General features: G+C 42.5%; 1 protein-coding gene and 1 pseudogene across 2 annotated transcripts; both read left to right on the top strand.

Annotated features, from left to right (window-relative positions):
• The first annotated feature begins 2,260 nt into the window (after positions 1-2,260).
• Positions 2,261-6,760, top strand: LOC306933510 (toll-like receptor 7; annotated as a pseudogene). The gene is made up of 2 exons: positions 2,261-5,039; positions 6,541-6,760. The product of its transcript is annotated as a toll-like receptor 7 (transcript).
• A 1,470-nt stretch (positions 6,761-8,230) lies between these two features.
• LOC306933499 (toll-like receptor 7) lies at positions 8,231-13,053 on the top strand (the record flags this gene model as incomplete). The annotated part of the gene is made up of 3 exons (XM_079515749.1): positions 8,231-8,251; positions 9,469-12,270; positions 12,841-13,053. 3 exons carry the CDS (start codon positions 8,231-8,233, stop codon positions 13,051-13,053), a joined length of 3,036 nt encoding a protein of 1,011 aa, XP_079371875.1.
• Between the last annotated feature and the right edge of the window lie 2,475 nt (positions 13,054-15,528).

Here is a 15,528-nt window from a genome sequence, read left to right as displayed (position 1 = left end):
AAACATTACGCAAATTGGTACACCGTCTCTCTAGAGCCATTCAACGAAACAGGTCTTTCAGATTTTTCAGACTCCATCCTGATTGGCTAAGATTGGCTTCCAAAGTTCGCAGGAGTGCTCCGTTTCAAACAAAATGCTGCAAATCATGAACACATGGTGTGATTTCCGTGAAATTTTGCACGCACATTCCCACTAGGTCGAGGAAGAAATGCCACTTGAATATTTTCAACTCAGCCTCATGGTGGCGCTATAACTGGCCGATTTGTGTTTTTACCTATAACTGCACCGATCTGTGTAAAACCATGTATGCACACTCCCTAGAGGCCAAGGAAATACCTTTGCATGGAATTTTTCCCACCTGCTCTTTATAAAGCCACCAGGAGGCCGACATATGTAAAACACATTTTCTAATATTACTCCTTCAGATTTTATCCAAATTTCACGCAAATCGGTACACATGCTCTCCATAGTCATGTGATCATGCGATTTGTTTGATTTCTCATAATTATCCATCCTGATTGGCTACGATTGGCTTCTAAAGTTTTCAGGAGTAGCCCGTTTTGTACAAATCGCCACAACTCCTCAACGCAGCGTCCGATTGCGGTGAAACTGTGCATGCCTATTCCCACTACTAGGCTGAGGAAGAAATGCCACTTGACAGTTTTCAAAACAGCCTCATGGTGGCGCTACAACAGGCCAAGTCGCGTCACACACACACACACACACACACACACACACACACACACACACACACACACACACACACACACACACACACGTTTATATTATTATCACATGTAATGGCTTGTGAAACTTCTACAGAACTGAGTTTCATTAGTAATCACACGACCATTAGTCCAGTAATAATGTAATTTGACCTCTAACTAATTGCAAAAAAAACAAACTCAACTGATTTTGCATCTTCAATATATCCTGAATAACAGAAAGAAAGTTGCCTGGAATTGTCTGAGGGGAAAGTGTTGAAAATGTCCTGTACAGTATGGCCACCATTGACATCCTATTATAAGGTAATATTTTCTAAATTTCCTTATGCTTTAAGTAGCATGTGACATATCAAACTAGGTTGTTGTCATGATGCTGAAGCCATTCCAAGCATTAGTTTTGCATAAAAACACTCATTGGGCTAAATTTGGCCATAGCAACTTGCCAAAATGTAATGAGGTCAGCACATTTGCAAAATCAGCTGAGTTCGTTTTTTTTGCAATTAGTTAGAGGTTGATCCTGTATTTTCCATAGATTTCCTGTTCTACATGGCATCTGAGTGTATGATGTGATAGTTTCACTTCTCCATGCACATATTTTTCCCACGCCTTTTAGTTATTCAGCAGACTAGAATCTGACTGCTTAACACAGTCTGCCCTCAACTGGATTACTGCAACGTTTCTGCTGGCTCCTCAATACGGTTCTGGAAGATAAGTCCAACCTCATAAAGTAAGCACAATAGTATGGCATTCTATCTTTTATGTCGTCTCTTGCACTGGGTGAAAGAATGGTGAATGGGCACATATGGGTACATGTGTTCCTGTCGGAAGAAAGCTACTGAGAAAGGTGTATCTACATTTTGAAATACAGTGATTTACTGTACTGTATGCCTTGATTTTACTTTTTAAGATAGTTTTTTGGCTTTTCTGCCTTCATTGATAGTATCAAGTGGAGATTGACAGGAAAGAGGGAGAGAGAAGGGGAGAGACATGCAGCAAGGGTCATCATGAACGGGACTCGAACACGCGGCTTTGGACCACTTGGCCAGCTTGATTTGACTTTTGAGTACACAATTGTAATCAGTCCAGTCATTAATATTGAATTAATTTACCTCATTTACTGGGAATTTTTTTAATGCAACATTCTTGTATTTCAAGATGTGTATTAAAAGCTCATTGCGTAAAAACTTAAGTCAAGAATGATTTACTGGCAAGTCTGTGAAGATATATTGTTCCATGTAGACATTTAGGGTGATATTTAAAAAATGTAATGCTTATTGTACTAACGATACAATAAGAAGAATCATAGAAGTGCATTATACTAATACATACGTTACTTATATTTGTTTCAGATCATGTGGCAAAATCTCATATTCATACTTTGTCAACTGCCATCATTTGTGGGAGCAAGGATTCCCATCTTTTTCCCGTGTAACGGTGATGTTAACTTGACTACAGTAGACTGCTCGCACCGTCCTCTCATTTACATTCCTCACATAAGGTCTAACACTGTCTTGTCATTGGACTTAAGTCAGGCCATGATCACGAAAGTTGGTCAGAATGCTTTCCCAGGTGTCCCAAACCTTGAAACCCTGAAAATAATGTGGAACTGCTTGCCAATGCAAGCTTCGGACAAAAGACCTTGCACAATGGACATCCACCGCGATGCCTTCAAGGGCCTGGACAAGCTTGAGTCTCTCAACCTGTCAGGAAACAGCCTCAAATCTCTACCCTGGCTGCCTGAAAGCCTCAGAACATTGGATCTGGAGAAGAACCACATCTTCAATATAGAACTCCCTTTAAACACTCCACATCTGCAGCATCTCTTTCTTACCATGAACTGCTTTTATGGAAACCCTTGCAATCAGTCTTTTAACATCCACAAGGATGTTTTTCGGGAGCTTACTGAACTCCAAACTCTTACTCTAGGGTACAACAATTTGACATCGGTCCCTAAAGGGCTACCACCATCACTGGAGACACTGGATTTACGAGAGAATACCATCACTGAGATCGTGGAATATGCGTTTGCCAACCTCACCCGTCTCGAAAGTCTAATTTTAGAATGGAATTGTCAGCGTTGTGACCATGCAGCTAGGAGGTGCATTCCCTGCCCGAACAATGCCGCCCTCAAACTCAACAGAAACTCTCTCAATATTCCACAGCATATTAACGGCTCTATTGAATTCCTAAGTTTGAGAGGAAACTCACTGAAAACATTTCCAGAGGGCCTCTTCGAACCTTTGAAAAGGTTAAACAGATTAGACCTCTCTGACAACTTCCTAAGTGATGCCATCGGAAATGGCACATTCTTCTCTGAGCTCAAGAACCTGACTTGGATTAGCCTTATCTACAACTACAAACCATTTAAAACACTACCAGAACTAACATTATCACAACATCTTGGAAACGTCTCTAAGCTTAGAACTCTCCTCCTCAGTGGGAACTTTTTCCTCACACTTTCAAGTCAAAGCCTGGAAGTTCTGTCCAAGCTTCAACACCTAAAGTCACTGGAGTTGCGAATGAACTTCATCAAGTCCATTAACATGAGTGCTTTGAGACGGCTGTCTGCCCTTACCAAAGTTGACGTCTCCCAGAACATACTGACCTTCCTCCCGCGTCATTCCTGTCCATCCTCTAAATGTCCGTCACAGCAGAGCTCTCAAAATCAGAATCTGCATACGTTCCATGACTTCACTGACCCTCCCCTAATTGTTTTAGATAGAAAGGACGCCTCAAGTGACATGTGGGAACTGACTGAAACTAATGCACAGTGTAACAGTGACAGTGTGTTAAATAAAACAATATGGGACTTCAAATATTGTTTCTGCTATAATGTGACATATTATGACCTCTCTCAAAATGACATTATGTCCCTTAACAAAGCTGTATTTGTGGGTATGGAAAATGCTGTTTGTTTAGATCTGTCCTACAATTACATGAGCCAAGCGTTGCGGAACGGATCATTTAGTAACATGAAAAACTTGGTGTATCTTAATATGGCCTATAATAGAATCGACCTTTACTACCGTGATGCTTTCACTGAGCTTCAAAGTACTCTGAAAGTACTGGACCTCAGTAACAATGACTTCCATTTCCAATTGAAGGGCATGGGTCACAGCTTTGAGTTCCTCAAAAATCTCTCTCACTTGGAAGTCCTAAGCCTGGCAAACAATGGCATTGGATTAAGAATAAGTCCAAATTTAAGCAGCGACTCTCTTAAGTACCTCTACTTCTCCGGTAATCAGCTCAACCTCATGTTTCTCCCTGACAACAAGAAATACATTCATTTTTTCCAAAACCTTGTTAGCTTAATCTACCTGGACATCTCTCAGAATGAGATTAGCTCCATCTCAGAGGTGTTCTGTAACCTACCGAAAAGCATTCAGACACTCAGCATTAGTGACAACAAATTGAGCAATTTCCCCTGGCGGCACAAATGCCTGAGATTACTGAGCAACCTGCGCCACCTCAACCTCAGTGGAAACTACCTTGGTTATTTGCCAAATACGGCCATAGAATTTGGTAATCTTACTCTCCTGGACCTCAGTCACAATTATATTACCACTCTCCCCGATGACTTCTTCAGCCAGGCCAAAGCCCTGGATTCTCTCTACATCAGCCACAACCGTATCAAACAGCTGGACCAGCAGGTGCTTCCCACCTTGCTGAGGAACGGCAGTGCCCTTCACAAACTGGCCCTGCACGCCAACCCGTTTGAATGTAACTGTGACGCTTCCAGGTTGGCAGACTTCTTGTGGTCCAGTCCCGTGGACATTCCCTATCTCACTAAGAAAGTCCTCTGCGAGTTCCCAGAATCCCTGCAGGGAAGCAGCGTCCTGTCCACCGACCACCGCTCCTGCCAAGAGATATACGGCAGCATCGCCTTCCTCTTCACTTCCTTCTTGGCCACGGCATGTACGGTTTTCCCCCTGCTGAAGCACCTCTACGGCTGGGATCTGTGGTATAGCCTGCAGGTGCTGTGGGCGGGATATAAAGGCTACTCCCAGCTGCCCGGAAGTGACCTCCAGAAACAATACGACGCCTTCGTCAGCTGTGAGGGACTGGGTTTATAACGAGCTAATCGTCCAAATGGAGACTGCAGGTCATAGGAGATTCTGCTTGTGTCTGGAAGAGAGGGACTGGATACCCGGGGTTTCCCGTATTGAGAACCTTCACAGTGCCGTGCATAGCAGCGCGAAGACGGTGTTTGTGCTTTCCAGAGGAGGGAGTAATGCGCATGGTGGCGGTGAAGCAGTGAATGGTGTGATACGCCAGGCTTTCTTCATGGTCCAGCAGAGGCTTCTGGACGAGAAGGTTTGTAAGAAAGGAACTTTGCCATTATTGTATTTCCGGTGGCTCTCAAAGTGTGGTTCCAGGGAACCCCATGGGCCATTGAGGGGTTTCCAGGGGGTCCCCCCAGCAAAAAAATTTAAAGGGGCATTTCACTTTAAAACACTTCTGGATTCATTTTGATGTATATTGTGGCTTTTGTGTGCACTCCATACAGTTTTTAAATTTCTTCATTCAATATTTAGATTTAGTTTATATTAAATAAACCCATTGAAACCCCTGGTTCTGGTGACTGACATTGTCCTTCTAATACATGATATTATCCTCTTTATTTTATTTTTTTCATTAAAAAAATAATTCCCAAAAAAATAAAATAAAAGTAATTTAAGACACACATTACAAGGATATCAGTCACCAGAACCAGGGACATGTGTTTTCAATTGATTCATATAGGTGGAGGGCGTGGCTGATAAAATTGCTATTATTGTCTACACAAGTAGACATTAAAGTGATCCCAGAAGTTTTAAAGTGAAATACCCATTTTAATATAGCATTAAAATCACTTTAACCATTTATAGCCTATCTATAAGCTTACTTCATTGTGAGCTTGTTTCTTCTTGTCCCTAGCACAACATATGTTTTGAGGGTGCACACCGCGCCAATCACATGGCCGTGTCTGTCCCTATTTATGTTTGGGGTATGAACCCAGCTGCAATACTGCTGGGTGACCTAAAGTGGCACTGTTGAGCAGCCTATAACACACACACACACACACACACACACACACACACACACACACACACACACTCTGCACCGCCTAGTTAGCATGGGTGCAATTTTTTGAGTGGTGCAACCACTCCAAGGAACAGCATTGTCCCAACCTATGTCCCTATGTCTGTCCCTATTTTCCGTCCCACTCCGTTGCACCACTCACTTCAGACTGGTCTTATTTTATATATATATATATATATATATAGTGACCAGATTTGACTGAGAGACTGCCATCGCGCAAATTCCAGCTTTTCACCAGAGGAGAAAAACTTTTTTTTTTTAACTTTTTTTCCCAAAATGAGTTTATAGCACAGGCAGACTCTTCACATACTAGAGCATGTCTGAAATAAGTGTCAGAGCTGAAATCGACATGTAAATATGAAATAGATGCTTAAACATGTAGCTAGGTGTAATGTTAGAGTCCACAGAAGTGATCCTTTCAAGCCTGTTTTCTCAACTCGCTGTTTTCTGCAAGACATTACTCTATAAGTCATATCTCCAAAACTGGAGGGTCAAACTGAACACCAAATATGCCCAGGTATATGCCCAGGTACCCCCTGGGCAATATCTCACAACGGGTAAGGGCTAGTAAATATAAATATAAGGTCTGCAGCCAATTGCTAAATGCATATCAATTTAGGGGTCCTTAAGATGAAAAGTGCTTTATTCATTAAATATTTCAGTAAATTCACCTTTGCTCAGTAAATTGACGGCCGCATATACTTCCCCACCCCCCTTGTTTTTTTTTAACAAGATGGACGTGGCAGTGCTGGTTCTGCTGGACGAGACCTTTCCCAAGATGAAGTACCTTCAACTGAGGAAGCGGCTGTGCAGAAAGTCTGTGCTGTCCTGGCCCAGAAACCCCATGGCCCATCCTCTGTTCTGGACCAGGTTGAGAATGGCCCTGTCGCTAGATAACCTGCGATTCTATGACAGCAAGATGAGTGAAAGTTTCATACATCCCTGACATCCAAAAGTGGACAATTTCGATTTATAGCGTCAAGCATCGGTGGATAGATGATTTTAAGATTAATCTAATTTTACTGTCTCTTTATGACAAATTTGGAATTATGTCAAATATTTCATTGTAGTTTATTTTTTTTCCTTTTATATACCTGATTGTTTATGAGATTTCTATCTGGTTGTTTATGCCAAACTGTTACTTACAGTTACACAATATTCCCTGAATCCCTGTTTGTGACATCACAATATCATATCCTGTCCCCTAACCCCTCCTTTATCCTACAACAACAGCTGTGGGTGCGGCTTCAGTTCAGCACCCACCAGGCAAACCAGGCATACTTGAACTATGAACTATGTGGCCACATAAAAAACATAATTTTAACACTTTCTGTACACTTTTTTGAATAAAGTCTTTCTCCTAGTGTAATCAAAGTAGCTGATGATCATGTTTTAGTGTGGGGAGGGGAGGGGGGGGGGGGGGGGGGGGGTAATCACGGCAACCCATCTTTAATAAATAGATTAATACATTGACCCAAAAGTAACAACAAAACAAAGCATTTCCTTGCTTGTGATAATGAAAGTGTTCCATAAGCATTGCGCTGGCCATCCGCCCAACATGGTCACATCGGAAAGCAAGGAATTGTTGATGAAATGGAATCGATTTCCGTTCAGAAACGGCGCATGTTTCCACAAGGAACGATTCTTACCCTTTTCTAAACAATTAAATCAAAACGTGAAGGGGCAGAAGAGGTTTACACTAATTCAAATTTAGCAACGTCCAAGAAAATCCAACTTTAAACGGTTACACGAGCGTCTAGCGGTTGTTTAGCATGTTTTTCAAGGAAGTTGAAAAGCTTTAGCGCCTCCCCGGCGCTAACCTGACTCCGCCAGATGGGCCAGCAGAGAGTACACTGGGTTCCCGCCTCCTGCTCCCATCTGGGAACTCTCAGGCAGACTTGATGCCCGGCCACAAAACGGCCTGGCCAATCAGCAGCAGCTAGAGGTGGGATAGCTGCTGCTGATTGGCCAGGCGCCTCCCCTGGTCGAAAATGTCCAACTGACTTCAGTTCACTCGACATGCACGCGCACACGCACACGCACGAATCCCTTGATAAACATGGAAGCGGCTGACTAAACCAACCGCTGTAACGCTCGTAACCGTTTAAACTTGGATTTTCTTGGACGTTGCTAAATTTGAATTAGTGTAAACCTCTTCTGCCCCTTCACGTTTTGATTTAATTGTTTAGAAAAGGGTAAGAATCGTTCCTTGTGGAAACATGCGCCGTTTCTGAACGGGGTGGGAGGGGCCCTGTGTGTGACCTCATCTCGTAGCTACAGAATGAGCGTAGGGAGAGGGCACATACGGGGCTAAGCTCAGAGGCTCATAGGACGGCGTTCTTTTCGCCTGGGTTGTAGTGATTGTCGAGAACTCTGTGACAAGCTTGTCATTCTGACTGAGCTCAGATTTCAACTGAGAGATGATGTCCTTCAGCTTCGAAAAGGTACGGTTGCAAGAATCGGTTGCAAGAAAACAGGTGCTATATAGCCTAAGGATTTAAAGCAGTGGTCTGGGGACTGCCAGTGGTCCTTGAGGGGGTTCCAGGTGGTAGTCCCCAGCTAAATTATGGAGTTGGTAACCAAATGGACTCTTATAGATCTGTAACTAATTATCACATGTAATGGCTTGTTAAACTTCTACAGAACTGAGTTTCATTAGTAATCACACGACCATGGCATCTGTGTGTATGATGTGATAGTTTCATTTCTCCATGCACATATTTTTCCCACTCCTTTTAGTTATATAGCAGACTAGAATCTGACTGCTTAACACAGTCTGCCCTCAACTGGATTACTGCAACGTTTCTGCTGGCTCCTCAATACGGTTCTGGAAGATAAGTCCAACCTCATAAAGTAAGCACATTAGTATGGCATTCTATCTTTTATGTCGGAAATCGTCTCTTGCACTGGGTGAAAGAATGATGAATGGGCACATATGGGTGTGTTCCTGTCGGAAGAAAGCTACTGAGAAAGGTGTATCTACATTTTGAAATACAGTGATTTACTGTACTGTATGCCTTGATTTTACTTTTTAAGATAGTTTTTTGTCTTTTCTGCCTTCATTGATAGTATCAAGTGGAGATTGACAGGAAAGAGGGAGAGAGAAGGGGAGAGACATGCAGCAAGGGTCATCATGAACGGGACTCGAACACGCGGCTTTGGACCACTTGGCCAGCTTGATTTGACTTTTGAGTACACAATTGTAATCAGTCCAGTCATTAATATTGAAATAATTTACCTCATTTACTGGGAATTTTTTTAATGCAACATTCTTGTATTTCAAGATGTGTATTAAAAGCTCATTGCGTAAAAATTTAAGTCAAGAATGATTTACTGGCAAGTCTGTGAAGATATATTGTTCCTTGTAGACATTTAGGGTGATATTTAAAAAATGTAATGCTTATTGTACTAACGATACAATAAGAAGAATCATAGAAGTGCATTATACTAATACATACGTTACTTATATTTGTTTCAGATCATGTGGCAAAATCTCATATTCATACTTTGTCAACTGCCATCATTTGTGGGAGCAAGTATTCCCATCTTTTTCCCTTGTGACGGTGATGTTAACTTGACTACAGTAGACTGCTCGCACCGTCCTCTCATTTACATTCCTCACATAAGGTCTAACACTGTCGTGTCATTGGACTTAAGTCAGGCCCAGATCACGAAAGTTGGTCAGAATGCTTTCCCAGGTGTCCCAAACCTTGAAACCCTGAAATTAATGTGGAACTGCTTGCCAATGCAAGCTTCAGACAAAAGACCTTGCACAATGGACATCCACCGCGATGCCTTCAAGGGCCTGGACAAGCTTGAGTCTCTCAACCTGTCAGGAAACAGCCTCAAATCTCTACCCTGGCTGCCTGAAAGCCTCAGAACATTGGATCTGGAGAAGAACCACATCTTCAATATAGAACTCCCTTTAAACACTCCACATCTGCAGCATCTCTTTCTTACCATGAACTGCTTTTATGGAAACCCTTGCAATCAGTCTTTTCACATCCACGAGGATGTTTTTCGGGAGCTTACTGAACTCCAAACTCTTACTCTAGGGTACAACAATTTGACATCGGTCCCTAAAGGGCTACCACCATCACTGGAGAGACTGGATTTACGAGAGAATACCATCACTGAGATCGTGGAATATGCGTTTGCCAACCTCACCCGTCTCGAAAGTCTAATTTTAGAATGGAATTGCCAGCGTTGTGACCATGCAGCTAGGAGGTGCATTCCCTGCCCGAACAATGCCGCCCTCAAACTCAACAGAAACTCTCTCAATATTCCACAGCATATTAACGGCTCTATTGAATTCCTAAGTTTGAGAGGAAACTCACTGAAAACATTTCCAGAGGGCCTCTTTGAACCTTTGAAAAGGTTAAACAGATTAGACCTCTCTGACAACTTCCTAAGTGAAGCCATCGGAAATGGCACATTCTTCTCTGAGCTCAAGAACCTGACTTGGATTAGCCTTATCTACAACTACAAACCATTTAAAACACTACCAGAACTAACATTATCACAACATCTTGGAAACGTCTCTAAGCTTAGAACTCTCCTCCTCAGTGGGAACTTTTTCCTCACACTTTCAAGTCAAAGCCTGGAAGTTCTGTCCAAGCTTCAACACCTAAAGTCACTGGAGTTGCGAATGAACTTCATCAAGTCCATTAACATGAGTGCATTGAGACGGCTGCCTGCCCTTACCAAAGTTGACGTCTCCCAGAACATACTGACCTTCCTCCCGCGTCATTCCTGTCCCTCCTCTAAATGTCCGTCACAGCAGAGCTCTCAAAATCAGAATCTGCATACGTTCCATGACTTCACTGACCCTCCCCTAATTGTTTTAGATAGAAAGGACGCCTCAAGTGACATGTGGGAACTGACTGAAACTAATGCACAGTGTAACAGTGACAGTGTGTTAAATAAAACAATATGGGACTTCAAATATTGTTTCTGCTATAATGTGACATATTATGACCTCTCTCAAAATAACATTATGTCCCTTAACAAAGCTGTATTTGTGGGTATGGAAAATGCTGTTTGTTTAGATCTGTCCTACAATTACATGAGCCAAGCGTTGCGGAACGGATCATTTAGTAACATGAAAAACTTGGTGTATCTTAATATGGCCTATAATAGAATCGACCTTTACTACCCTGATGCTTTCACTGTGCTTCAAAGTACTCTGAAAGTACTGGACCTCAGTAACAATGACTTCCATTTCCAATTGAAGGGCATGGGTCACAGCTTTGAGTTCCTCAAAAATCTCTCTCACTTGGAAGTCCTAAGCCTGGCAAACAATGGCATTGGAATAAGAATAAGTCCAAATTTAAGCAGCGACTCTCTTAAGTACCTCTACTTCTCCGGTAATCAGCTCAACCTCATGTTTCTCCCTGACAACAAGAATTACATTCATTTTTTCCAAAACCTTGTTAGCTTAATCTACCTGGACATCTCTCAGAATGAGATTAGCTCCATCTCAGAGGTGTTCTGTAACCTACCGAAAAGCATTCAGACACTCAGCATTAGTGACAACAAATTGAGCAATTTCCCCTGGCGACACAAATGCCTGAGATTACTGAGCAACCTGCGCCACCTCAACCTCAGTGGAAACTACCTTGGTTATTTGCCAAATACGGCCATAGAATTTGGTAATCTTACTCTCCTGGACCTCAGTCACAATTATATTACCACTCTCCCCGATGACTTCTTCAGCCAGGCCAAAGCCCTGGATTCTCTCTACATCAGCCACAACCGTATCAAACAGCTGGACCAGCAGGTGCTTCCCACCTTGCTGAGGAACGGCAGTGCCCTTCACAAACTGGCCCTGCACGCCAACCCGTTTGAATGTAACTGTGACGCTTCCAGGTTGGCAGACTTCTTGTGGTCCAGTCCCGTGGACATTCCCTATCTCACTACGAAAGTCCTCTGCGAGTTCCCAGAATCCCTGCAGGGAAGCAGCGTCCTGTCCACCGACCACCGCTCCTGCCAAGAGATATACGGCAGCATCGCCTTCCTCTTCACTTCCTTCTTGGCCACGGCATGTACGGTTTTCCCCCTGCTGAAGCACCTCTACGGCTGGGATCTGTGGTATAGCCTGCAGGTGCTGTGGGCGGGATATAAAGGCTACTCCCAGCTGCCCGGAAGTGACCTCCAGAAACAATACGACGCCTTCGTTGTGTTTGACACAGAGAACGCAGCTGTGAGGGACTGGGTTTATAACGAGCTAATCGTCCAAATGGAGACTGCAGGTCATAGGAGATTCTGCTTGTGTCTGGAAGAGAGGGACTGGATGCCCGGGGTTTCCCGTATTGAGAACCTTCACAGTGCCGTGCATAGCAGCGCGAAGACGGTGTTTGTGCTTTCCAGAGGAGGGAGTAATGCGCATGGTGGCGGTGAAGCAGTCAATGGTGTGATACGCCAGGCTTTCTTCATGGTCCAGCAGAGGCTTCTGGACGAGAAGGTTTGTAAGAAAGGAACTTTGCCATTATTGTATTTCCGGTGGCTCTCAAAGTGTGGTCCCAGGGAACCCCATGGGCCATTGAGGGGTTTCCAGGGGGTCCCCCCAGCAAAATGATTTAAAGGGGCATTTCACTTTAAAACACTTCTGGGTTCATTTTGATGTATATTATGGCTTTTGTGTGCACTCCATACAGTTTTTAAATTTCTTCATTCAATATTTAGATTTAGTTTATATTAAATAAACCCATTGAAACCCCTGCTTCTGGTGACTGACATTGTCCTTCTAATACGTGATATTATCCTCTTTAATGTATTTATTAGTGAATTAATAATGCGAAAACGCACCCAGGGCGCAGTACCCCCTGTGCAATATCTCACAACGGGTAATGGCTAGTAAATATAAATATAAGGTCTGCAGCCAATTGCTAAATGCATATCAATTTAGGGGTCCTTAAGATGAAAATGGTTGAGAACCAGTGCTTTATTCATTAAATATTTCAGTAAATTCACCTTTGCTCAGTAAATTGACGGCCGCATATACTTCCCCACCCTTGTTTTTTTTTTTAACAAGATGGACGTGGCAGTGCTGGTTCTGCTGGACGAGACCTTTCCCAAGATGAAGTACCTTCAACTGAGGAAGCGGCTGTGCAGAAAGTCTGTGCTGTCCTGGCCCAGAAACCCCATGGCCCATCCTCTGTTCTGGACCAGGTTGAGAATGGCCCTGTCGCTAGATAACCTGCGATTCTATGACAGCAAGATGAGTGAAAGTTTCATACATCCCTGACATCCAAAAGTGGACAATTTCGATTTATAGCGTCAAGCATCGGTGGATAGATGATTTTAAGATTAATCTAATTTTACTGTCTCTTTATGACAAATTTGGAATTCTGTCCAATATTTCATTTTAGTTTATTTTTTTTCCTTTTATATACCTGAATGTTTATGAGATTTCTATCTGGTTGTTTATGCCAAACTGTTACTTACAGTTACACAATATTCCCTGAATCCCTGTTTGTGACATCACAATATCATATCCTGTCCCCTAACCCCTCCTTTATCATACAACAACAGTTGTGGGTGCGGCTTCAGTTCAGCACCCACCAGGAAAACCAGGCATACTTAATGAACTATGTGGCCACTGGCCACATAAAAAACATAATTTTAACACTTTCTGTACACTTTTTTGAATAAAGTCTTTCTCCTAGTGTAATCAAAGTAGTTGATTATCATGTTTTAGTGTGTGGGGGGGTAATCACGGCAACCCATCTTTAATTAATAGATTAATACATTGACCCAAAAGTAACAACAAAACAAAGCATTTCCTTGCTTGTGATAATGAAAGTGTTCCATAAGCATTGCGCTGGCCATATCCGCCCTGCACGCCCAGAGAAGCGCAACATGGTCACATCGGAAAGCAAGGAATTGTTGATGAAATAGAATCGATTTCTCGCTTCAAATGTTTTCAAAAACATTCTTGAGAGCAATGTATATGTGTGTGTGTGTGTATATGGGGAAGTGAAAGCTCTGTTATTGCGTAAGCAGTAAGCACAGTGTCAGACTGTCTGAGTGGCGGTTAGCTGCAACACCATTTTAATGTGAAAGAAAACAAGTTGCATGCATCTTGTGTGCAACACACATACAGCTGTCAGTTGTGATATATAATCATGGTGAAATTGTTCCAAACGCTGCTTAACGTTAGAATTGTTTTATTATGTGACTCGGGTCTAAACTTTAAAAATGTCACGGGGGGTTGAAAAGCAAAGAATCTACTTCCTTCGCCGTCTAAGATCCTTCGGTGCTAGTAGACGGATTCTTCTTTTGTTTTTCACTTCTGTTATTATGAGTGTTCTTCTTCAGTACTGTAGTACCACCTGGTGTGGATGTTTGTCTGCAGCCCTAAAGTCACAACTGCTGCAACAACTGAACATTTGTTCAAAGATTGTTGGACAACCACTTCAGAAACGTTATACATCCACGTATGATAACAGCATCCTAAGGTTAGCAAGGAATAATATCACCTCTAATACTAAGCATGTGTTGTATGGAGAATATAGGTTGCTACCTTCAGGAAGGAGATATGGTGTACCCGCATACAATAAGGTCAGATTAAAGAGGTCCTTTGTCCACCAGTCGACCTTGAGGCTTAATCAGGAGTTGTAGTAGCCACAGGATAATCTAAGCGGTGGATATTGCTCTTGTCTTCATGTATGTAAATTGTCTTGTTCTTTGTGTTATGTCAAATGTGTGTATATGTGTTCTGCATACTTGGCTGCTGGGTCGCAAGACACATTTCAGTGTGAACTGACAATAAAGTACTATATCATATACAGTTGGAGGCCATCGATATTGTCCTTTTCTTTTTGCTGAGGTTTGCGTGATCTGCGCAAAAGGACAGTTAACCCATTTTGGGCGGTAACCCCTTTTGGTGTTTTAAACATTATGTTATAATTTAGCTATTGAAAAATAGCAGATCTATGTCTAGGTCTGCTATTTTTTAAAAATCGTGAAAATATTTATTTCAGAAAACTGGAGGATTTAGAAGGATTTTTTTTTAATTTTGAGGTCAGGCCTAAATGGGTCAAATGATAAGGGACAATATCGGTGGCACCCAACTGTATCATATCAATTCAGTGTGGTCCTGGAGTCCAGTCCTACTAACCTGACTGGCTTATCTCCTTGTCACTGGAGAGCATTATTGGACAAGAAGAAGAAGAAGCGAGTTCTATGAACACGATGATTGATTAATGTGACTGTACATTTTGTTCTGCATGGTGCAGAAGCCAGAAGGCAAAGCTGATGTGGATGATGTGGACATGCCCACTAATCAGACCCTTTTGGGTATCTATTCAAGATGAAATTCTGAAACCGATTGGAATTAGAATACCATTAGATCCAATTCATTACATCTTAGGGGCAGACATAACTACCACACTAACTAAAAGTAACAAACATATAGTACGAGCCTTGCTCTATGCTGCTCGGCTGTCAATCCTTCATACATGGATAGATGACAGCCCTCCTAGTGTTATATTATGGTAAAAAGTGCTACGCTTAATGCCATTGGAGAGGCTCTCATGTGTCCTGCAGGGCAACCTGGCCGAATTCGTCGAAGCATGGCTGCCTTTGGCACCTCATATAGGGGATGAGTGGTCAAATGTTATGTGTATTGGAATGACCGAGGAGGCCAGTTAGACGACACACCAATGAGGAGGTATAGGGGTCAGTCTAATATACTCAATTTGGTGTGAAACTGTAAATA

The sequence above is a fragment of the Electrona antarctica genome, assembly GCF_951216825.1.
Source record: "Electrona antarctica genome assembly, chromosome: 2".
In the NCBI taxonomy this organism is placed as follows: domain Eukaryota; kingdom Metazoa; phylum Chordata; class Actinopteri; order Myctophiformes; family Myctophidae; genus Electrona; species Electrona antarctica.
Note: the sequence above shows the minus strand (reverse complement) of the source record. Positions and strands in the feature narration are given on the sequence as shown.